At 35.2% G+C, this 24,147-nt stretch overlaps 1 protein-coding gene across 7 annotated transcripts in view; it reads left to right on the top strand.

Moving 5' to 3' along the window:
• The window catches only part of NAP1L1 (nucleosome assembly protein 1 like 1), a 29,303-nt gene extending 8,051 nt beyond the window's left edge, over window positions 1-21,252 (top strand). The window contains exons 2-17 of one of the 7 annotated variants that reach the window (XM_057487517.1): window positions 407-443; window positions 4,250-4,440; window positions 4,835-4,920; window positions 6,837-6,939; window positions 12,488-12,629; window positions 12,909-12,989; window positions 13,705-13,833; window positions 14,691-14,762; window positions 15,511-15,650; window positions 16,090-16,235; window positions 16,332-16,351; window positions 17,878-18,000; window positions 18,759-18,788; window positions 19,298-19,348; window positions 20,384-20,453; window positions 21,137-21,252. In XM_057487517.1, the coding sequence (XP_057343500.1) occupies window positions 6,857-6,939; window positions 12,488-12,629; window positions 12,909-12,989; window positions 13,705-13,833; window positions 14,691-14,762; window positions 15,511-15,650; window positions 16,090-16,235; window positions 16,332-16,351; window positions 17,878-18,000; window positions 18,759-18,788; window positions 19,298-19,348; window positions 20,384-20,419 (1,053 nt within the window). In that variant the 5' untranslated portion in view covers window positions 407-443; window positions 4,250-4,440; window positions 4,835-4,920; window positions 6,837-6,856 and the 3' untranslated portion in view covers window positions 20,420-20,453; window positions 21,137-21,252. Of the gene's footprint in view, window positions 1-406; window positions 444-4,249; window positions 4,441-4,834; window positions 4,921-5,629; window positions 5,658-6,836; window positions 6,940-12,487; window positions 12,630-12,908; window positions 12,990-13,704; window positions 13,834-14,690; window positions 14,763-15,510; window positions 15,651-16,089; window positions 16,236-16,331; window positions 16,352-17,877; window positions 18,001-18,758; window positions 18,789-19,021; window positions 19,118-19,297; window positions 19,349-20,383; window positions 20,454-21,136 lie in introns of those variants that run through there. The other 6 variants (XM_057487515.1, XM_036878611.2, XM_057487516.1 and 3 more) reach the window with 6 other exon arrangements.
• Window positions 21,253-24,147: the final 2,895 nt, after the last annotated feature.

The raw sequence follows: 24,147 nt of genomic DNA, 5'->3' as shown, positions 1-24,147 counted from the left end.
TTAGAGCAAAAATTCACCACTCATGGTTGTTAAAGAAATTTGAACAAAGGATCTGTTCTGTAATTACGTCTTGGATTCTTTTCTGTGATTCTAGCATACATCAGACTCTTTACCAGCAATGCTATTATAAAAATCCTTACTGCATGATAGATTCTAGAAGCTTTGTAGTAACTTGATTGTTTGAAGGATTGTCCTTGGAAAAAATTATTTTGGGGACTAGTAAGACAGTCTGTATGTTCCACGATTTTTCTTCTTTAACACTGAAGCTTTTTTAATGGGAGTATACATTTCCTCTTGGGATAATTTTAAATGTGGTATTGATTTAAAGAGCTTTGGCTTCAAATGTTTTTGTTGGTTTTAAGTAAATCATATGCTTCTTTTTTAACATTGACATTTCTCTCCGTAGATATTTGGAGTTCTTACAGCATGGCAGACATTGACAAGTAAGTGGCAGATAGTTGGTTCTTTTTTCAGAGATTTCGCCTCACTTTGTACTGTGATGTAGTGAGCACTATTAATAATGTATTATGAAAATGTATCGTGGTGATTAATGCTTGGTACCTACTGTTATGAAAGTTGGATACCATGTATCCAAGACAAAATATATTTAATCACTCATAAATAGTGTATCATTTACCAGTGTTTATTCTTTGGAAAGTGCGTGAACACAGTAATGAACTGTAAATATTTGCAGAATTAATTTTCACCATACATGTACTTCCCAAAGATTTTACCACTTACATTGTATTGTATATACAAGATAAAATGTATAAAATATTTATGTAGAGTTTAAAGGATATTTTGTGCAAGTTTTAAAAAGTGGAACATTACCATTGCAAATCCTTTGTTCCCTTTCTGCCTTGCATCCTCCACTTTTCCTCACCAGGGGCATAAGCACAGTCTTGGCTTTTGTCTAATTCATTTCTTTGTTTTTCTTTAGTTTTACCACCTACAAATTCTAATCAGTGTTTAATTTTGAAAATTGAATAGTAGTTCAAACTTAGCAGTGTAAAGCAAAAAAGCAGTATTACCACTATTAGTTGAAGTCTCCAAGGTAGGGAATAAAAGAGACTATCTGGGTTGTAGTTTTCCCGAGGCTTTGCAAAGACTGGAGAAGGTGTTGGGCAAGGTCTTGTATCCTGGAAACATACGTTTAATGAAGTTGGCATCTGGCAAGGTCCCAGTATAGGTGGATGTCTTGAAGAAATACGATCAGGAAGAATGGAATATGCCGCACTATTCGTTGCTTGTGGTGTCACACTAGCTAGCCAGTTTAGAGGAGTAGGTTAAGATGGAACTCTCGGGGATGGCAGGAGTAGGATAGGCCTCTCCACAGCTGTTTGCAGGCAGCAGAGCATTGGAGGTGGGAGGGCAGGCAACTTGAGCACAAGGCCAACCATTCAAGTACATAGAGGAATATGGCCAGTCCTCCCACGCCTGCTGTCTTCAGCACAAAAAGGCAGACAGTGGCAGCAGGCGTTTGAGTGAAATGGCTCTCTGAGTCAGTGTCGCCTGGATCACGTGGCTGCAGTCTGGACTGGTTAGCCTCGGGTAGACAGCTCTCATTGTGGATCTGTTCCACCTTCCTGGGGTCTCATTTTGTTTCTTCTCTTTTGGGTTTGCTATTTGCTATATCCTGTGTTGTTTTCTTTTTTGGACCTTTAGTACTTACTTGGAAGAGTACAAGGCAAGTTACTTTGAGATACGGCATGTATGGCATAACTGAAAATGACTACTCTACTTTTACGCTTGATAGTTTGGGTGTAGAATTCTAATTTGGGAATCACTATTCTTCAGAATTTTGAAGGCATTGCTCCATTGTCACCTTGCTTCCGGTATTGCTGTGTTGAAATCCAGTCATAATTCTTGATCATTTGTATGTGACACTTTAAAAAACACATTTATTACTGGAAGCTATTTTGGCTTCAGAGTTCTGAGATTTTCATATTGTTACGTCTTTTTATTATTACTGTTACTTAATCTCGTGTGTTAGGCATTCAGTCTGCACCCTTTCAGTTTGGCAATTCTCTGGCTTTCCCTTCAGGGAATATTCTTGGTTTGTTGATAGTCTTTTCTCTTTCTAGAGCTCCCATTATGTTGTATGTTGGACCGGTTCTTCTAATTAACTTTTTGTCCTATTTTCTGTCTTTGCCTCATTGCTTTCTTTCTGGGCAAAGCTGAAGAGACTTTTAACTCACATACTGAGTTTCTAAATTTCTATTTCAGTTTTCAGGAGCACCCTTGTTTTCTGTTCCTGTTTTTATAGCATCTTCTTCCTTCGCTGATGGCAATGTCTTTTCTCTGGATGTTTCCTTCCCCTGTATAAATCTGTTTGCTCTTAAAGTTTTTCCTTCCCCTATTTGTTCTGGTCTCGGTATAAGAGTTTTTCCTTAGCTAGGAGGTGACAGTAGTACTTGGTTGTCTGTTTGTTTAGATTGGGGTGGGTGGGAGTGCACAGCCGAGGGATGCTTAAAGAAAAGCTGGTGGAAGATTCACGTGTTGGGAGGCTTAATGTCTGGGCATCAGGGTGGACGCCTGTTGTGAGAATGCCATTGTCAAAATGGTGTTTTTTTCTGTGCTGGTCAGTTACCCTAGTAAAGAGTGTCTGGGTAAATAAAGATCGGCTTCCAATGTTCTGGGACCCAAATTGGGAGAAAGATGGCTAGAGAGGGGTTTCTACATTGAACATTGTACTGTGTAGTCCTATATCTTAGATATTCTAGATCTGTATCTTAGATGACCTGTAGCTCAGATATCTTAGCTACTCTAGACTACTTAGTTAACTCTGTGGCCCTCTAGTCTGTGCTACCAGTTAAATCCCTCCAGAGAAGAAACTGCGCTAGTGAGAGAGAGGATCTAAGGGTTTAAATGCTTATTAGATTTTGCTTAGTCCTCCTTGTTTCAGCCACTTTGATCCCCTGCTGTAGTTCCAGAAGTGTCTTTTTTAAGGTTTGCTTGGGCTGGTTCTCAACTTTCCCCACTGCTTTTAGATTTAGATGACATTATTGTAATAGAGTTTTTAAACAAACAGTGAAAGACAAGGAAACAAGAGCCGCAACTTCACTGAGAACTAAAATCCTTTCTCTGGATGTTTCCTTCCCCTGTATAAATCTGTTTGCTCTTAAAGTTTTTCCTTCCCCTTTTTGTTCTGGTCTCAGTGTACGAGTTTTTCCTTAGCTAGGAGGTGACAGTAGTACTTGGTTGTCTGTTAAGATTGGGGTGGGTGTGAGTGCACAGTCGAGGGATGCTTCAAGAAAAGCTTTAGATTTTAGTTCTCAGTGAAGTTGCTGCTCTTGTTTCCTCCTCTTTCACTGTTTGTTTAAAAACTCTATTACCATAATGTCACTGGGGGTTTGGAAGGATTAAGAACCAGATGAGTATGTGCCATTTGGTGTCTTCATCTTGGAACCCTCATTTTGTTGTAAACTTAGACTAAGTTGATTGTGACAGCGTGGTCCTCTCCATACCCCCACCTTATTTAATTTTGGATGCCTGTGAGCTCTTTAAGGGTGGTAGGAAGAGGAGATTCTTTAAAGCAGGAGTCAACTAACTTGCTTTGTAAAGGACTTAGTCCTAAATATTTTAGGGTATTTGGGCCATATGGTCTCTGTTACAGTTACTCAACTCTGCTGTTGTAGTTGAAAGCAGCCACAGACAACACATAAATGCATTAATGTGGCTGTGTTCCAGTAAAGTTTTATTTATAAAAGTAGTAGTGGGCTGGACTTGGCCATGTGGCATACTTTCTGGATCCCTGTTTAAAAGCCTTTAGATTTAGATGTTCAATAAATGGTTGAATCAAATGAACTGGAGCAATAGCTGTTCCATGTTATCAAGTGCTGTTTCTAGCTGTGAAAGCAACTAAATATCTAAATCAAGTATTAAACAGGTAATACAAGGGATTTTTGATTCCCTATGTATTGACTTAGATATCCTTATTCCCCATTTTAAGCTGGTTATAATATGTTCAAAAGCTACATTATTAAGATGAAATGGGGAAAATGTTATGTTACTACTTTTTACCTTCTTTTTCACTAGAACCATTCTTCTGATTTTGCTTAAGCATGAAGTAGACTCAGGTCTATTCCTGAACTTTCACTATTCTTCTCCATTTCTACTATGAAGTAAAGAAAAAGGAGGAAAGTCCAAAGATAGTATAGGCTGCAAGTTTGTTCTGTAACCATCAGGGATCCACGATCTTTGTTTTTCCTACCTTATTCATCCTTAGCTGTTGACTTCCATTCTCTAGGATGCCTCACGGTCCAACATGGCTACTGGAGCTCTAGCCATCACATCCCTAATCTAGGGAGGGAGCAAGATCAAAATGGCCTCCAATCTGTCTACCATCCTGTGAAAGGAGGCTTATTCAGAGTTCTACAAGACTTACTGCTTTTTATCTCAAAGCCAAAGCATAGTCACATAGCTACATCTAGCTAAAAGGTAGGCTGGGAAATGTAGACTATTTAGCTTGGTGTATTGCTAGCTCATAGAAAATCAGGGTGTTTTTACTCAGAAGAGCAAAATCAGTAGATACTGGGTAGAGAGCATACTTTGTGACATCACATTCTCTGAACCAAAACCTATCATACCCCATTTTTAAATCTTCAAGTATAAACTTAACATTTTACCATATGCTTTTAAGTGAAATTTCAAATGCTTCCAATTTGTACTTGTTTATATATGAAGTTAGAGAACTGAATTACCTTTTGAATTTCCTATATCATATTTTCAAAAGAGGCATATTAACTATTAACCTAGATAATGAAGTTTTTCCTTTATATATATATTTACAATTGGTTCATTTGAATCTTGGTGTGATACTGTGATATTATAGCAAAGAACAGTCTGAACTTGACCAAGATTTGGATGATGTTGAAGAAGTAGAAGAAGAAGAAACTGGTGAAGAAACAAAAATCAAAGGTATTATTTTCAATTACTTCAGGAGCCAGTGTTTCCTGGCACATGTCTTTTGGAGGGAGTAGTGAAGGTGGCCTTGTGCACATTCTCTGCTGGCCCACACCTCAGTTCAGTAATGGTTTGTGTTGTGGGGGAGTAGGGCGGGAGAGGGAGGGGAAGGAGTTGGTAGTAGGAGGGCGAGAGAGTGGCCATAAGGGAGAAGGTGCAGTCTGGTGGTGTTGCAAGTCACTGCACCCTGTCCCTGGACTGAGGCATCAGGGAGAGCTGTGGCCAGGCCGCTGCCCCTGAGTTTTGTCTGCACTTAGAAGTGCTGCAGGTGGGAGTGGGAGCTGTTTTGCTGGTACTTCTCAACAAACAATGCTGGCTTAGAGTTATTTGTGAATGTTTAGTATTTAATATGTGGAAAATATGTGGTGTGTATGTATTTTTTACCAAACAACAAAAAAAGAGACCTTTATTAAATGTGGTCAGAGTCATTCAAGGTTTTCTTTAGCACATAATTTTAAAAGAGGGCAGTGAGAATCGGAGTGCTTTAAGTGCACCCTGTGGACATGGGTCAAACATACTCAGGTTTTACGTGACTCAGGTTTTAAGATGACTGAATTTTAGCTTCAGCTTCATCCTGCTGCATTTTCTTAAAAGGTAGAGGACTGTATCCTCAGTGGCCAGTATTCCCATTTCTAAAGGCTTGTTGGCTGTCACACCTTGTACATCATCCAATAATGAGATGAGTATCAGAAGTAAGTTGACCTTACATATACACAATGGAGTATTATTCAGCCATAAGAAGAAAACAAATCCTACCATTTGCAACAGCATGGATGGAGCTTGAGGGTATTATTCTCAGTGAAATAAGCCAGGCAGAGAAAGACAAGTATCAAATGATTTCACTCATCTGTGGAGTATAACAGCAAAGAAAAAAATGAAGGAACAAAACAGCAGCAGACTCACAGAACCCAAGAATGGACTAACAGTTACCAAAGGGAAAGGGACTGGGGAGGATGGGTGGGAAGGGAGGGATAAGGGGGAGAATGGGGCTTTACAGTTAGCACACATAATGTAGGGGGTTAGGGACATGGGGAAGGCAGTGTATACAGAGAAGACAACTGATGATTCTATAGCATCTTACTACACTGATGGACAGTGACTGTAATGGGGTAAGTAGGGGGGGGACTTGATAATAGGGGGAGTCTAGTAACCATAATGTTCAAGTAATTGTGCATTAACGATATAAAAATTAAAAAAAGAATATAAAAAAAATTAAGTTTACCTTTAAAAACATAATTAGGACAATTAATGGTGATTTTTGTTCTGTCTGTATTGATGAAGAAGATCAGAAAGCAAAGTAATTTGTTTTAAATAAATCTAGTTTATCTTTGGATTGAGTATAGTTTTTTTTAGTTGCCATTAATCAAACTGTTTGGCTTTAGTTACAGCCTTTGACCGTCAGAGCTGTTACCTTTCTGTCAGATACACACAGGCACACCATATAAGCAGCAGACATTCAGGCTGCTGCACTATCTGTCTCTGGCTTGAAAAGTCACTGTATTTGCAGTTTTCTGATATGCATTGTCTGCCTTCAAAGATCAAGAAACATAGATAGGCATCTTGATGAAGCATTGAGCTTCCCAAAATACGAGTGGGTAAAATAAAAGATAGCAGGAAGAGAAAGGATATTGTTCATAGTTCTTGTGGCAATGGCCTTGAGTGATGAACTACATTTAGAGATCATTAGGAATCTGAATGTTCCCTAAATAATCAGTTTTCCTAGAGTGAATTTTCTTTAGCTTGCTGGCCATTGCTATTCATACCAATAATTTATGGACTAGTCAGGAAGACTTCAAGATTGGGTGGTCCTATTAAAATAGCGTAATACATTTTCATAAAATCCCTCTTTTGATGCCCTCTTGTTTTTAAAGCGCGTCAGCTGACTGTTCAGATGATGCAAAATCCTCAGATTCTTGCAGCCCTTCAAGAAAGACTTGATGGTCTGGTAGAAACACCAACAGGATACATTGAAAGGTACAAATTCTTTTCCATAGTCCTTATTTATATTTCTCTAATCAATATTGCAGGTGTATCTGTTTTTAAGACCATCTCAGACCTATGTACTTAACAGCAGAAAGCTAATGTCTGTTGGTATCTAGAATAGGATTTTTGTGAACTTAAAATTTTGCAAGGTACCACCAATTTAGAGTTGGTCTCTTAAAGTTTATTTGGCTCATTTCCACAGGGAGTATACTAATCTCTACCATTTCTGAGATTTGTTTAGAAGTTGATTAGAAATGCACAGAACTAGAGTGTAGATTATATATATATATATATATATATATATATTTTGCTTGGCTTTATGATTTTTAAGGTCCACTCATGTTGCAGTCTGTATGTATTTCTATTCTGTAGCTTTCAGCTGCTGAATGTGTCCACACATCCTGCTATGTGTCCACCATGTTTTGTCTTTGATGGATACCTAGATTGCCTCCAAGCTCCATCAATACAAATTCTATTGTAATGGTTATCTTTGTGGCATGTACTGTTAAAGTGTGTAAGGATTTCTTTGGGATATAGTTACCAATGGGATTGTAGTTACGGGTATGCATACCTTAAGTTAGCAGCTTGCTTTCTAGAACAGCTACCCAGAGCATGAAAGTTGCTTTCTCCTTCTGTCCTTGCCAACATTTGGCATCAATCAGCTTTATAGTTTTTTTGTTTTTTACCAATCTTGAGTGATACAGGCTCATTTTTTTTTGTTTTTTGATTTGTAGTGAGTTTTGAGCCTCTTTTCATAATGATTGTGAGCCTTTTCTGTTGCTCATTTGTACCTTTTGTCTTTTTTCCTGTTGGTGCTTACTCTTTTTTGTTTTGCAGGAGTTCTTGTGTATTTTAGGTGTTAATTACTTAAGGAGTTTTAGATTTCATAAATAACAATCTGTTGTGTTATTTCTGTTAGCTTTATCCATAGCATCCTTCATTGAACAGAACAGACATCCTCAAGTTTTTGTTTAGTATTTCAACCCATGACTGTATTTGAGGTTAAAAAGTCCTTTCTACTTCTTTCTGCATTTCCTGTTGACCAGTTTTACATGTCACCTTTAAGGTCTTTTAATCCCTCCGTAGTCCACTTTTGTATTTGGTATAAATAGGCATCTAGTTCCTTTCTTTTCTATTTTAGTGAGCTAGTTTTTATAGCACTTCATGAAAACAGTTTGTTCTTTCCCCATTTGTAATACCACCTTTATTGCATGTCAGTTTATTATAAACACCTGTTGAGTGGTCTTAACATTTCCTTGGTGTCCTATCTGTTTCTGTCACACTTGCTGTGGCTTTACGGTATGTCTTCAGATCCGGCCTGTGGTGCTCTCTTCGTTGCCAGCCCTCCACAGAGCACACTCTTAAGGCTGGCCTGTGTATAGAGCTTTATCCCACATAATAGTTGACAGTAAGTTCATTGGGGTTCTCTTGAAGAAAAAAACCAAACTGGGATTTCTATAGGAATTAACATTGATTATGTAGATTAACATGGTAGATAATTACATGTTTTTTAATATTACATTATCTCATCCATATCCTTGTATTTATTGAGGTTGTACTTTGTCTCCTATGAACAAAATTTTCTTCATAGTCTATTCTTGGTTAATTCCTATATACTCAGTTGTGTCACTGTTGTGAATAGTATCTTGTTTTTTATTTTTTATTGTTATTTTCTGATTGACTGTTCTTGATGTAGATAAGGGTGCTATTGATTTTTTTAAAGTTGATGGTTACCTCCAGAAACAGTGCTACACTTGTTCTGTTTTTTGTCTCCTATAGGCAAAAGATCTTAACCTGCAAGTAAAGCAGTTTTAGCTCTAATCTTACCCATTACATAACACCTCATGGTTTTTTTTTTTCTTTCTTTATAACATTGCCCAAGACTTCTGTCTGGTACTCTTCTGTTGGTACTGTTACATGTTACCCTTTAAAATGGGAATCTTTGTCTTATTTCCAGTCCTAGCCAGGAAAGGATATAAAATCTCCACATTAAATTTGGTTGGTGCCCACTTAGGATTTTTTTTAATGACTTTTTTTCTGTGTCAATTCAGATGATGGTCTTTTGACTTTTTCTTAGAATCTATTAAGTACAATTAAATATTTTTGGAAATACATATTTCAGGTTTCAAACTAGCCTTGCATTATTGGAATAAACTTGATCTTGATGTATTACTATTACACCATTGAATTGGGGTAGTTGATGTTTTATATAGGGTCCTTAACTGGTGAAGTGGGCTTGCATGTGCATATATATGTGCAGAAGAGAAACTTTGAGGGGATAGTACTTTTATCCCCTGGTTTTAGAGTCAGGGTTTCAGTTGCCTAATGAAATGATTAGGGCTGCTTTTACTTTCTCCCATTTTTGTGAACAACTTGTATTAAGACAGAAATTAACTGTTTATTCAGTTGTAAAACTCTTCTGAAAATCAGCTTTCACCTTTGTGGTTTTGGAACTCTCCTTATTTGGGTTTGCTCTATTCTTTCCAATTTCCTCAATTGAACGCTTAGTTCATTTGATGAAAAAAAATTAATCTGTATCTTTTATGGTCTTAGTATTCCATTTTTGTAGATGTTCTTTGCATGTTGAGTGTGCAGATTTACATACTGGAATTAACAGCTCAAGCTTACTAATTTATTGTTCAGCTTCTCTTTATTTCTGCTTAATCAAACAGTTTCTAGGAGGGACTGTGTTAAAGATCCTCATGTAATTTATGTGTAATTCTGCTAGTTGTGGGTTGATAGATTTTGAAGCTGTATTTTTAAGTACGTTTGTGATGTATATATCTTGTTCTGTTTCCAGTTTACCAGTATAAAATGTCCTTGGTATATTGTATTTTTTTTTTCATAAACTCTGTCTGTTATTAAGACAGTTACCCCTAGCTTTATTTTGGTTTTATGTACCTGGCATGTCTTTTTCCATCCTTGTGTCTTACTCTAGTGTGAATGTTTGCTTCTTTATTAGTAATTTCAAATTCTTTACATTTCTTGAAACTGGTATTCTACTTAATTGCTACCATAGTTCCTTATTTTTTAATTTATTGTACTTTTTTTCCTTTTTTGCTCTCCATTGAACAGCTCAACCTGTCTTCTGCTGGTTTTAAAGTTATTGCATTCTGTTTTTTTGTTATTAATGGCAAAGTGGCTTATAACCTAATACTGAAGTTTATTTACCTCTGTTGATTCTTTAAATTTACCAGTGTCTGTGTTGTTTATACAGTTCTCTAGTCTTTATTTATTTCAAGGCAACAATAACGTTTACTAATTATTTGACCACCCATACCTTTTACTCAGAAATTATTTTTTATGACTGTAAATGGTTAGCTGTGTCATATTTCCAGAGCCTGATACACCTCATGCAATTTTTATTTTGCCTTCATTTCTGAATAGTAGTTTGACTGTAATAAAATTGTAAGCTCACAGTTCTTAAACATCTTAAAATTCATTTCTTCTTTCATGTGGTGTTTTCTTTTGAAACCTGGTGTCTGATTCCTTTTCCTCGATAGGTTATTTGCCTTTTCATTGAACACCTTTAGAATTTTCTTTTGTCTTTGATATTCATGAATCATATTAACATGTCTAGGGGTTGGAGTAAGGATTTTCATATTGGTTTTAATTCTGAGAAATTTATTATTCTCATTTCTTCAAATACCCGCCTCCCTTCTCTGTTTTTTCAGCTTTTGCTACTTTTGTCATCCATATCTCAAAAGCTTTTCTGTCTGTCCTGCTGTCTTTCTGGAGAGCTTGTTCAACATCATGGACTTCTCCTTCAGTTGAATCTGTCATGTTTATCCTATTTGTTGGTTACTTTGGTTACTGCATTTTTCATACTTAACACTTCCACTTGTTTAGATTTCTTGGTCTTGTTTCATATTGTTAATATCTTCCCTCATCTCCTTAAATATGTTCACATTATTTAATTTTTAGTCTAATAATGTTGCTTCAGATGACAAATATTTCTTTCATAAAACTTGTATTCTCCTCATGTCTAGTTATTTTGACCTTAGAGCTCAGACACACTGAGTGACATCAGTCACTCCAGTAGTGAGTATGGTGGGAGGAATGAAGATCAGACTCTAGTTTTTGATAGTCCTGTGGAGTTTAAGGGAAAAGGGATGGGGTAGCCTTAGGAGAACTCTAGTCTGTCTCCTCAGGCTAAAAAATATGTGGCAATTCCAGGCAGTTATTCTTGGCTGCTTTGAGAGGAGGCAGTTTCCTTTGGTTGTAATGCATTGTGCCTGGATTGGAGGGCTGGCAGAGGGACTGTTGTAGGCCTTGAGGCAGTCTAGCTATCAGGGTTCTTCCTGTTACCTTGGAAATGCTAGCACTGGGCTCTGTGAAGGGCCAAGGTGATTGTTGAAAAACAGGTGCAGAGCTTACAGCTTTCTTGGAAAAAACTTCCTCCTGACCTGTCTCCACAGCTACCCGCTCTGGCCATCCTCTCCTCTCCCCTCCCCAACTAGCAGCGTGCTGTGTACCAGCTAAGGCTTACTCTGAAGTGCTCTTGAGGCGTGTGTGTATGTCTGTGTGCCTGGAATAGTTCTTGGTTCTAAAGTTCCTAGGATTGATTGTTTTGTTTTGTTTGAGATAAAGAGTGGTGGGGAGGCTATCAACCCATGCTATTTCACTACCTTGACAAAACATTTAAGATTTTTTGAATTAGAAGAAATAAAAACTTGTTATCTGTAGGTACTTGGTTTTTACTCTTGATTATAGTATCTAAAATAGTGGTTAAGTAAAAGAATTATTTGATTTACAACAGTCTGTCTATGGCAGGAAATTCTAACCTGGGGTTTAAATCTGTTGCACATACTCCTTGAAGTTAGGTAAATTTTGAGTGACCATTTTTTGGTTGGTAGAGGGGTTTATAAGTTCAGTCATATTTCACTGAGCTCCTAAGTGAGGCACATATAACCTTTAAAAATCTGTAGTGAATGGAGTGAAATATGAATTACCTCAAAGGTGTTACTAGAAATAATCCCTATCCTTTCATAAAATATTACTCTCATTTAGTATAATTTAAAGTTCCAAATTAAATACAGAGACTAAAAATAAATAGACTATAAAATGATCATTTTTCCTAATACACATTGTGGCTCCCCTCCTTTACCCCTAACCATAACTGATACAGATGAGATGATACATTTTGAAAAATCAAGGTTATCATTGTTACTCTCCAAGTTAGGTTGTTAGTGCATGACTTTCAACTTTATAAGATAGGCTGCATTTTACACGTCAGGTGCTGGCACTGACAGATCCAGTGCTGGAACTTGCTACAGTGAAAGATGAGGGTTCATGGTGTGATTTATATTTTCTTACCAATTTAGTGTACCGGTTAAATTTCCACTTTTGAAATATCTTGTAGTCAAGAAGTCCATGTATTAAATAAAGCTCTTGAATTTTAATTACTTTGAATATACCTTTTACTTCAAATAGGAAACCTATCATGCACTAACTTTTATGCTTCAGTTTCAATTTTATGGAAGAAGTGTGACTCTTGCTTTACTGTGAGCTGGGTAACTAGTGCTTTTTAACCTTTCAGCTTGCCTAGGGTAGTTAAAAGACGAGTGAATGCTCTCAAAAACCTTCAAGTTAAATGTGCACATATAGAAGCCAAATTCTATGAGGAAGTCCATGATCTTGAAAGGAAGTATGCTGTTCTTTACCAGCCTCTATTTGACAAGGTAATGCTTTCTACTATTGTTTTATTTTTTGAGCAGATAATAAAGTCCTGGAAATAAAAACAAATTTGCAGGTGGTTTAGTTTTTAGGTCTCTGGTGGTTTAGTCTTTAAACCACTGCAAAATGGTAATTTAGAAGGATTTGGGAAAACTATCAATAATAGCAATTCAAATTGTTGTATGCATTAATTAAATTTATTAGAATCCTTAATGAGAAACAGCTTTTTTTAGCTCAGATGCCAATATTTTTATGCAAGGTTTTTTTCCCCCCCATCATTTCAGCGATTTGAAATCATTAATGCAATTTATGAACCTACAGAAGAAGAATCTGAGTGGAAACCAGATGAGGAGGATGAAATTTCGGTTGGTATCACCTTTAATTTAGAGTGTTTTTATACCTTGGAAATAATTCTATATTGGATAATGAGTGCAGATGAGCCACTGTTGCTGGGCACCATCTGTACCCAGGTTCACTTTTTCCTTACATTTTTGTAATATTTAAAGTTAATGGGTTCATGTAAACTTCCTTTGAACTTCATGATGACATGCAAAGGATTGTTCTCATTTTTCAGTGAAGAAATGGAGGCTGCTAAGTGACTTGCCCACCATTAATAAATGACAGAGTTGTGACATAAATCTAGTGTTCTGTCACGTGACCCTGTTCATCCAGCCTTGCCATTTTAATGTTGGTAAAGGGAATATAATATTTTGGTTGAGCACCAAGGGGTGAGGTACTGGACAAGGTTTATATTTGTTTGGTTTTTCCTGTTTATTGTAAGTCTTTATTTTTACTGAAGTTTTAAATTTTTTCCCCTAAAACTGTCAGCCCTACAGCGCACAGTTGTGCTTCTCTTTTGGAGAGGGTAGAGTAGTAACAATATTTATAGAAGTAGAGTTTGGTGTGGGTAAGAGCAGTGCTGACATAATCTGACTAGGACTTACTTGGCTGAAAGTTATAATTGGCCATCGAGGGCTTGTTGGTTTCTGTATACTGCATGTAAGTTAAGGGATGGGTAAGCTTTTATCAGGAGGGCTGGTCTAATACAGGTGTCAGTAATGAATGCTGTCATTTACCAAGGAGGAGCTGAAAGAAAAGGCCAAGATTGAAGATGAGAAAAAGGATGAAGAGAAAGAAGACCCCAAGGGAATTCCTGAATTTTGGTTGACTGTTTTTAAGAATGTTGACCTGCTCAGTGATATGGTTCAGGTAATATTAAAAATACCAATTTACTTCAAAGGATAAGTCTTTGAAATTTAAATGGCTGTGATGACCAGTTTCTTCATTGTGAACCTTGATAGAATAATAGCTTTCTTTTGAACACTTGTTATCTGTAGAAGGAAAATTGCAGCTTTGATTAGTATAATCAATAGATTATGATTTATTTTCAAAACTTAGATAATGAAGTGGTTCCTTTGATAATTGCTCATCATTGACTGGTGCTTTCTCACAGCCCTTTGTTGTCTTTAGATTCCTTGTTAAGGAGGTAGGATAGTTTTAACAGTTTCAGTTATCTTAACTCAAAAGACCTTTTCAGTCTGAAACTATTTCAAGGGAGCTTTGCATTTTAAAGGAATACTACAAAAATGTTTCACTCTCACAGGTGTTACTTTCTCTGGGGAGCTGACACAGCTTTCACTTTTTCTAAGAAACTTTACCTCTCCTAGTAGAAACATCTCCTGAGCCTCTGACCACCTACATTGTAGTATTTTTGTTGCCTTATATGTAGTGTGAGTGTTGGAAGTTAATGTGAAGATTTCAAAACAGTAACTCTTGTATTTCTCCTTTAGCAAAGTAAAAAATGATCAAGCAGAAGGGAAAGCTCTTACAGTCTATTTAGTGGTGTATTACCTATTTAGTCACTTTTTTTCTACTACTGGCAGAAGAAAGTAGAACTAAATAAACTAGCTTCAGTATAAGACGTAATCTGGACAGTAAGTCTTATGGCTAACAATTGTAGAAAATCTCACTATAAAATGTCTCCACTAAGTGTTTATTGTCCAGTAATAGAACACTAATCCTAAAATGCTCTGTTACTCATTTTTAATATATTTTTTAATTTGAAGGAACATGACGAACCCATACTGAAGCACTTGAAAGATATTAAAGTGAAGTTCTCAGATGCTGGTCAGCCTATGGTAAAAGAACTTTGAAATATTTCCAATTTGTAACATTAGATGTTTACAGGTAGATAAATGGAACTTTGTAAAAAAAGGTAATATTGAAGGTTTAGAGATGGAATGAAAAGAAATTGGATGTTGATGATGGTGACTCAGTATTTCTTCTCCTCCCTTTAGACATAAAACTATTTTTGAAATGTAGTCAGCCCTTCATCCTGGATAACATAAAAGAAAATACTGATTGTGTATTAAAAGGCACATGTCTGGGAATTACATAAAACAAGACTGTTATAGGGCCCCATCTCCCCTGCACTTTCCTATTACAAAAGATAAAGATAGGCCAACAGATTTTCCCCCAACAGAATAGTCAGTATTATGTGAAATTTGGGCAAAGCGTATAAATATGCTATAGATTCTTCTATTGCATGTAGTAAGGTTGGGCATTTTATCTGTCAAGCTTAGGTTTTGATCTAAGATTTAAATTTCTCTTTGGGGATTGAGGGAAGAAGAGGGCTTGGCAGTTTCTTCAGGTATGCCTTACCTGTTTGTAAACATGTTACTAAATAGTTGTAAGCTGAATTACATTTTATTCAGTTTATTTTGTGCCTTGTTTGCTTTTAACATAATTTGGGATTTATCTGACCCTTTCCCAGAGTAGGAAAAACATCACTTAGAACTTTTTGTTTATGAAAATCACAGATTGTTTTATTTACTAAAGCACTGAAATTGATATAGGAACTTAACTAGTTTTTATATATTTTTTAAGAGTTTTGTCTTAGAGTTTCACTTTGAACCCAATGAATATTTCACAAATGAAGTGTTGACAAAGACATACAGGATGAGGTCAGAACCAGATGATGCTGATCCCTTTTCTTTTGATGGACCAGAAATTATGGGTTGTACAGGGTGAGTTTAATTCTACTTTAACAGGATGTCAAAGCTGTTTTTGTTTTACTTAATGATTTGTGATACTTGGTGTTTACTAGCATATGCTTGATACGTACACATATACACTCATAGTTTATCACCAAACATTTCAATAAAATGTTTTTTGAGAATAGCTTAATTTTTTACCTAGACTTCTTGGCCCATAGTTGTACTGATACTTCTCCAAAGGAGGATTGCACATTTAAATTTATTATATTGTGAGTTTGTGCTCAATGTGAATATATTTATTGAAAAAATTTAAATAAAATATTTTTCTTTATACTGCTACAGAAAGCACTTGAACCAGCTTTTCCCTCTGAAATTTGAAATCTAAATATATTTAATTGGAAAAAATCTCAACTCTCCTAGCAGTTGAAAGTAATGTGTTGTGATAGATTTTTTCCCTTTGTTTTGGAAGGTGCCAGATAGATTGGAAAAAAGGAAAGAATGTCACTTTGAAAACCATTAAGAAGAAGCAAAAACACAAGGGACGTGGGACAGTTCGTACTGTGACTAAAACAGTTTCCAATGATTCTTTCTTCAATTTTTTTGCCCCTCCTGAAGGTAAATAGTGTTTTGGTTTGGTTATTAAGGGTTGTTTTATTATAGGCTTTGATTAATTTTTTTTATTCATTTGAATTTCTTTTCTCAATTTTGCAGTTCCTGAGAGTGGAGATCTGGTAAGTTGAATTTATTTGTTGAACTGTTCACTGTATATAACATTAAAAGACTAGTCCTCAAAAGTGAGGAGTGGGACAGTTGGCTACTGTAACATTTTGTTCTGAGGCTTGCAGCATGGAGAAGACCTTTTTGCATTTGAAATTGTTTCATTCAAAATGCTTACAGAAATGCTGGAAGGCTACAGATTTTCATTTCTTTGGAGACTTGGAAATACTGCTTTGGGGGAAATTCAAGTTCTCAATACTATTTGGGTTTCCTCCCTCATTGAAACTAGATTGTACTGAGCCAGTTATACTATTTTCTAAACTCTAACCACATTCTGACTACAACTCTGTATTTGTTATACCAGTGGAAGTATGGTTTCATATTGTAGCCATAGAGCCAAAACCTATGACTGTGCCTGGCAGATAGCCTTGAATGAGGAACAACAACCTCCGAGAAATCTATATAGGCAGGGTAGGTTAGGTATGTTTTGAATTTGGTTTTCTGTTGACAAGGTTCTTGAAATTAACTGAGGTAGTTTAAATTGTTTGATAAATATGGAATTAGAAATTTTTCATTTTGAATACTTCAGAGTAGTTTTGGCTGAGACCTAGACACCAGATCTGCAAAAGGCATCTATTTCTGCCTGTAAAGAGTAGTAACTGGCTTGGCTCAGAAGGTCTTTTATAGGACAGAAATGGAGATTAGAAAGCAGCATGTGAATTTAGGTAAAAGAAGTTCTGAGCATAAATATAAAGATTCATGCTATTCTGTAGTCAAAAGGTGACGATTTGGAGCTTGTGTTTAAGTGGGTTTTTCTGTTCGTTTTTTGTTAACAAATGTTCATCGTACTGAAAGTCTTGAGTGGTTACAGATAGAACACCTCCACCTGTAATTAGAATTATTTCCTTCAAAGTCCACTCCCCCTTTTTGTGTTCTTTTATTATTGTTTTAGAGTAGATTATGTTGATTAATCAGTAAACATTCATGGAATTCACAAAATGTTAATACATTGTTTAGTATAACAATTTAAATGATTGACATAGTCTCCTTAGGATCAAATAGGACTCTGTCTCCTCATTTGGCGTTATATACCTGCTTGGGTACTGCCTTAGGGAGTGTGAAGTGATCCTTTGTGGTCTTATATTATGTGCCATATACTTAATGTTATAAAACCAGAGATTCTTAGTAATATTCTATATAGAATTTTCAATAGTTAATATTTTAAAAGGAAAATTGCAGTAATGTAACAGTTGCTTCTATATTTTAATTTTAAGCCAGAAAAAAACTAAGGAATAATGAGTTCTAATTTTTATTTCCCAAAATTTCTGTGTGTATGCTTGCCTGCTAAATAACTTTTAAAAATTTTTATTAAAAGCTTATAAACCTAGAGCATGTGTAGATAACTATTTCATCACATTTGTAAGCTAATCTTAAAAGTGAGTTAAAAGTGAAGCTGAGAGTTTCTTCATATGATTTAAACTCAAGAGTCTTGCATATACCAAATTAAATAAAGTAATCAAATTTTCTTTTTCTTAAAAAGGATGATGATGCTGAAGCTATCCTTGCTGCAGACTTTGAAATTGGTCACTTTTTACGTGAGCGTATAATTCCAAGATCAGTGTTATACTTCACTGGGGAAGCTATTGAAGACGACGATGATGATGTGAGTCTGGGCCCTGCAGTGGAATTACTTGGTGAGGGTTTGGAAGTCAGAACTCAGGAGAGGTTTAATATAATGAGCAGATGTGATTTCTAAAAAGCAAGATGGAATAATTCCAAATTAGTTTAATTGTTGATGTCCTGTAGATAACTTTGCTGAATTGTCTTAAATAGGTCCTTCTAAAATCTTTGGGTTCAATTGTTAGTAGTCTTTATTTTCAGGCTAATAGGAAGAGCACTCTGAATTAGTGAAACTTCACAGGTTTGAATAACTGTTGTTGATCTACTACCTGTTTGGTCTTTGACCAAACAAAACACAGCTGGAATGTATTTTAGTGCTTACATAACAATATTTGTTATGGGAAGCATAGAATTTGAATCCAGAGGAATATTAAGTAACAAGACAAAATTAGGTAACCCTCAGAAATTGGATATCTTCATTGCTAAATGACAATCATTCAAGTAGGCTCTAGGTCCTTGTCATGAATTGTATTCCACATATAACTACAGGCAGATAATAATACTTAAGACTAATAATTTTCTGATCACACTTCATCCATGATTGTATTATTGTATTAATGGTTTAAATTGCTGGGTTTAGATCATGATACTGCACTGATAGCCTCAGTTGTTTATTGATCAGTCACTGGAGGAAAAGTACTGTTCCTCTTAAGGTAATAGAGGATACAAGGGTGGATATAACTAATGCTGTTCTCAAATATTTGTTAGCTTCAGTCAAACCTTTTTTTTTTCCCTTTTTAGTATGATGAAGAAGGTGAAGAAGCAGATGAGGTAATGTTTACCAAATGAGCAAATAGTTCTCTGTTTAACACATTGAGAAGCAAATTGAGTGACTTATGTATTCCTTTGCTATAATCATTATCCTGTGATATGGGATAACGTTTTTGGAAAAAAAATATGATTTTAGAATTCTACAGCCAAACAATGTATGTATAAGGTTTCAATAAATAAATTGCAAAACTCAGAACAATTTTTTTATTTCAAATAATTCTGTTCTGCTGCAGGGTTATCAGCTCTTTGAAGAAGTCAAAAGCTGCAGTAAACTTTTTCAACGTTGGCTGCAGTAAATCTTTTCAATAAAAGCTGTCTGGATGTCTCAAGTTGTGTTGGGAAATTTTTCATATTAGAAGCTTTCAAATTAAATTGCATTGTCACCAAACTCTGTAATCATGAAAGTCTGTTGACCCATAGAGTAACTTGTAATAAATTCTCCCTACATTATGAGCCATTTCTCCCTACTATTTACTTACTTCATGGATGCATTTTGAACTTTAATATAGGAAGGGGAAGAAGAAGGAGATGAGGAAAATGATCCAGACTATGACCCAAAGGTGAGCAAAATCAGTGCTGCTTTCTATTCAGTTTAAGACAGGTTAAATAAGAGTTGGTGCTTCTGAATATAAAGCTCATTTTTGTCCATTAAAATCTTCAATAAGAACTGGAGATAAATACATACACACATACATACGTACATACATACGTACATGCATATATATATTGTTTTTTCCTTTTTTGATCCTTACTGGCTTTCAGTAGTACATGTAATTTCAGAATACCTTGCCTAAGAAATTTTTATTTTTGTTCTGACCACATATTTTTCCTAGTTTCAGGCTAAGAATATCCTAGGCTTCTCTTTTAATGATACATTATCTTGGGGCTTTTTTTTTTTTTTTCCAATTTTATAAAAGCATGTTGGGTTCTTTATTCTTTACCATGTTGTTTTTCCTCCATAGGAAACCTTGTAAGCAGAGGTTACGTTTTTTAGTAAGTCATCTGAATGCAGGAGTGCTTGGGAGGGAATAGGGGAGCAGTACTGTTCTTTATAGTCTCCCGACCAGCTCTTCATCTCTGAGAGACCCAGTCTGTTCCCACATTATCAGGGTTCATTTGAAACTTTTGATCTCTCTTTAATGCATTATGCTGGATTATGGATATTTTTACCCAGAAGATTCTTTTAACCTAGTGAGCAGGTAATAGAGGATAGTTAAAACTCGTTAGTTTTAATAGTATGAATTGCTCTTTAACAGCTAAATATGAATAGGTTAGTAATTTCAAATAATTGATCTGTGGAAAGGCAGAAACAATGGCTAATAGGACTAATAATGTACATTGCTTGATTATTTTCTAAGATGATGATGGCTTAGTGGTTTCATTTTATGTAGCTCATACTTTATAAAATTTTGGCTTTAGCATTTTCGTTGAGTTGATAACGTGAATAATTTCCATCATTACTATACCATTTCTCTAATTAGGCAAAAATTTTGATAGAATGGCTTAATACGGTAATTAAGATAGTCAATTGTTGTTGAAAAATTAACTGAAACACATAGAAAAAGATGGATTGACGTGTTATTCTCCTTTAACAGAAGGATCACAACCCCGCAGAGTGCAAGCAGCAGTGAAGCAGGATGGGTGGCCTTGAGGACAGCCTGCACTGTAATAGCCTAAACACAGCTATTATTTACTTACAGCCTTATGTTTTTGTATTTTCTTGGTAGACTCATTTTTTTTTTAAAGGAAAGGAACTGATATTTTAAAGACCAGTTTGTTCTACCTAGCATTTTAACTATAGTTTTTCTGCCAGAAACCTTGAATGCACAGATTCTCTCATGCATGCTCATTTCATTGCTACATAGTTTGGTTCTTCTGAGTATTTTTTATCGTGCAACTGTTAGATTACAGCTGTGAAAATGAACAGAAGTGTTGAATGAAACTTTTTGTTTTGCTAATCTTTTTCCTGAAGAACCAAAGGTATTATTTTAGCTGATAGTTGAATGGGTTTAAGTTTGCTTGCACTCGTGTGCCTTTCATTACTTTGTTATAGAAATGCAGTAACTTATACTAAGATACTTCATCATTAAAAAAATAGAAACTTGTTAAGACAGTTACATGGTTAAGAATTTCCAGTAAGACCATATCTGATAACTTAGATTGTTAAAAAAAGATTTTTTTATTTTAGGTGATATAGTTTAACTATAAAGAAACCTAATTCATAGTATGGTTATTGATTACCACAGGGAGGTGAATAAAACCTAGTCTTTTCAGAAGTTAAGCCTCACTATTTTAACTGTACTTTTAAATTTAGCCTTCATTAATTTAGCGTCTTTTCTTTGTGGTAGGGTCTACCTTCTGCTTCCCTGGAAAGAATGAATTTTACGTCATTTGACAAGCATATTCAAGTTTTTTGCTGTTTGCCTGTTTTTGTTTTTGCAGTCTAAAATAAAAATGTCAAATAAATATTTAGTTCTCACAGGTAATATCTTAATTTCATACTAAAGCAGATAGAAGCAAAAGCCTAGCTTGAATTGTTATACCCAGTTTACCATATTGAAGAAAGAAAGGGTGCCAACTTAGGAAGAGGTACTGCAGCTACTAATAAGAAACTAAAAAAGAATGACAGAATCTTAAATGATGTGTTTTGAAAAGAAATACTCAATGTTAAATTTCATCTCCTTTGGTTAGAACTAGAGTGAGTGAAGGTCCCAAGCCTCTATGGTTAATTTCCACTTTTATTGCTTAAAGTATAAGTATATCATTTACCTGTGCTTCTGTTTACTGTGTATTACAATGGGTAGTACTGTTTACTTAACTACCTCACAGATGTGTTAAGGCATATTAAGTTAAATTTTCTGAAATGTTTCAATCTAATTAAAAGCTCAAAAATTGGGTTAGTATGTACCACAAGTATGCCTTTCAGCATTACCAGAGTTTGATATCGAAACTGGAAAATACAGGTTCTGGATCTGATCAGCAACACTCGAAGTTCTTTGTGTGGCTCCAGTTTTATAATAGGGGTGATGGATGAGCAACTATTTCAAAAGATCTAAGGATTATTTCCAGGTATTTTAGTTGTGACCATCTTGTAGTAAATACTGCAGAGATCAGGGTATTAAAGTAGAAATAAGACCCATATTTAGGGGAGAAAAATGTCATTGAATTTGAGACTGCAGAGCCACATTTAAAATACCTCAGGCTAATTACTGTTAATTTTTTTGTGGTGAACTTAAAAGCTTTGACAGTGAGTGTGGACTATGGCCCAGAGTTTCTGCTCTTAATAAAGTTACATTGAGTCCATTCTTGGAGGTCGTAGAGCTTCCATTTTGAAACCTGAGTATTAAGGTCTTAGATGTGAACACATTTTGTTATTTGTGTAGTACTATCCATTTCTCTCCTGAGATTTTAATTCAAACTACTGGAAATCCTTAACCAATTGCAAAAGTTTATAGGAAAACAATGCCATGAAAACACCTCATATTTTTCCTCTTTATTTCCAAAATGGTTTTGGTTGCTTTGGTTAGACATTCTGTGCCGATTTTGCTTTTTGCTTTTTGGCCCATAGCTCATGTGAACACAGCTTTTTCTAAACTAAAAAAATATTAATCTAAAGATAGAATCCCATTTTTAATGAACTTAAGTAGTAAAACCACTACTGTTTTTTTTCCATTCCTTTAGGAAATAGCTATTGCCAAAGTGGAAGGGGTAGATATTTCGTCTTGTTATATAAGGGGGATGTGGTTTGCAGAGGAATTGTTTCTTAATAAAATTGGAGCTTTGAGGAATTATCAGTGTTCATTTATGCCATGTCTCCAGTTCTAAAATAGTTCTATTCCATTCTAGAAATTTGAAATATGTAATTTGAAATCCTTAATAAAATTTGCATTTTATTTTATAAAATGTACTGGTGATATTTTGGGTGTTTTTTAAAAATATATATACTTTTTTGGAAGAGCAGGGAGTAAAGATGTTTAGAGTAGGCATTCTGTGCTTCAGGCTATGATGGCCTGTTTGTATTTTTCAGAGCAACCTTCCAAGCCAAGCCCTGCTGCATGGAGTTTGTTACTGGAAGACTAGAAAGAAAGGAGTTTCACAGTAATACAGATGTTACTATGAGTTAACTACAGACATTCTTGAGATGCTTCAGGTTTTGTCTTTGCATGTTAGACTGTAGTTACCTCCAGCTCAGGCACTGGTTACCAAGGAATATTTTTTCCTTCTAGAAATGGTAAAATACCATAAAATCACCTATAAAGTAATTGCTTTGAAAAAAATTTGGTGACTGTCGTTTTATGGTCAAGTCTGTAAGTAGACAGTAGTTCCATAAGTTGACTAGTTTTTAGTATAACATGGATTTCTGAAAGTTAAAATTTATGTAATTTCTCAGAATTCTTTTACCTACTTCACTGAAGTAGTATTGGTGTTTCTGTGACATAAAAATACCTTAATTTGTGGGACTGGCTTATAAGTAGTACTTAAGAAAATGGGATTCTGCCTCTGTTTCCTTTAGCTCATTTAAGAACAAATAAAACGGAAAAGGAGACATTCTGTGATTTAGTTAATTCTGTGAATAGGTTAATGATACTGATTGGTATGGCAAGGGCTCTACAATAAATATTAAGTGTTCATACTACTGCTGCTTGTTAAAAGACTACTAATTTGTGAGTTTATCCAAGTGTGGGCCATTCCCATAATTAAAAATAAAACTTGGAGTTACTGTGTAAACCTTACATCATGCAGAAATATTAAACTATTTAATATTCAAATATTTGAGTGCTTGGTTTCAGGGCTTGATTTAGAGTTTGAGTCCATCTTAATGGATTAGTCTTATAAAAAGCTTAGCCTTTTATTTGACTTTAAATCAAGCCAAATGTTACTTGAAATGTATGTACAGACTAAATGGAGAGTTTAAAAGTTCTTTATAAGAATCTTAGTAAAGAAATGCACTAATTTATTTTTTGTTTTCTGCACTATGTGTATACTTTGTAATTGTGAGCTGGATTTTGTTTTGAAATATGTCTTCATAATTTAGTTAATATGCCATTTTAAAGTACAAAGTCTCAGTAGTTGAAAAGTAAATGTGAATGGTAATGGTGGTAGTTAGCTGAGGTTAATTTTAGATGGGTAGTGGTGATTTTATACAAAGGTTTAAAAATCCAGATATTGGAATATAACTTGGATAAAAAGCCAAGTTCTTAGACTGACAAGGGATCAGTTACAGGACTTCAGAGAAATGGGAGCACCTTCCCTGGAGTGTGAAATTACTGATGAGTAAGTGTTTGTCCAGGGAAAACTGGGTATATGCAGTTAATTATACTTTCAAAAAAAACAGTATACTTTGCATCTTGTATTCCTT

The sequence above is a fragment of the Manis pentadactyla genome, chromosome 10, assembly GCF_030020395.1.
Source record: "Manis pentadactyla isolate mManPen7 chromosome 10, mManPen7.hap1, whole genome shotgun sequence".
Classification (NCBI taxonomy): Eukaryota; Metazoa; Chordata; class Mammalia; order Pholidota; family Manidae; genus Manis; species Manis pentadactyla.
This window is presented reverse-complemented; position numbering and strand designations above follow the sequence as displayed.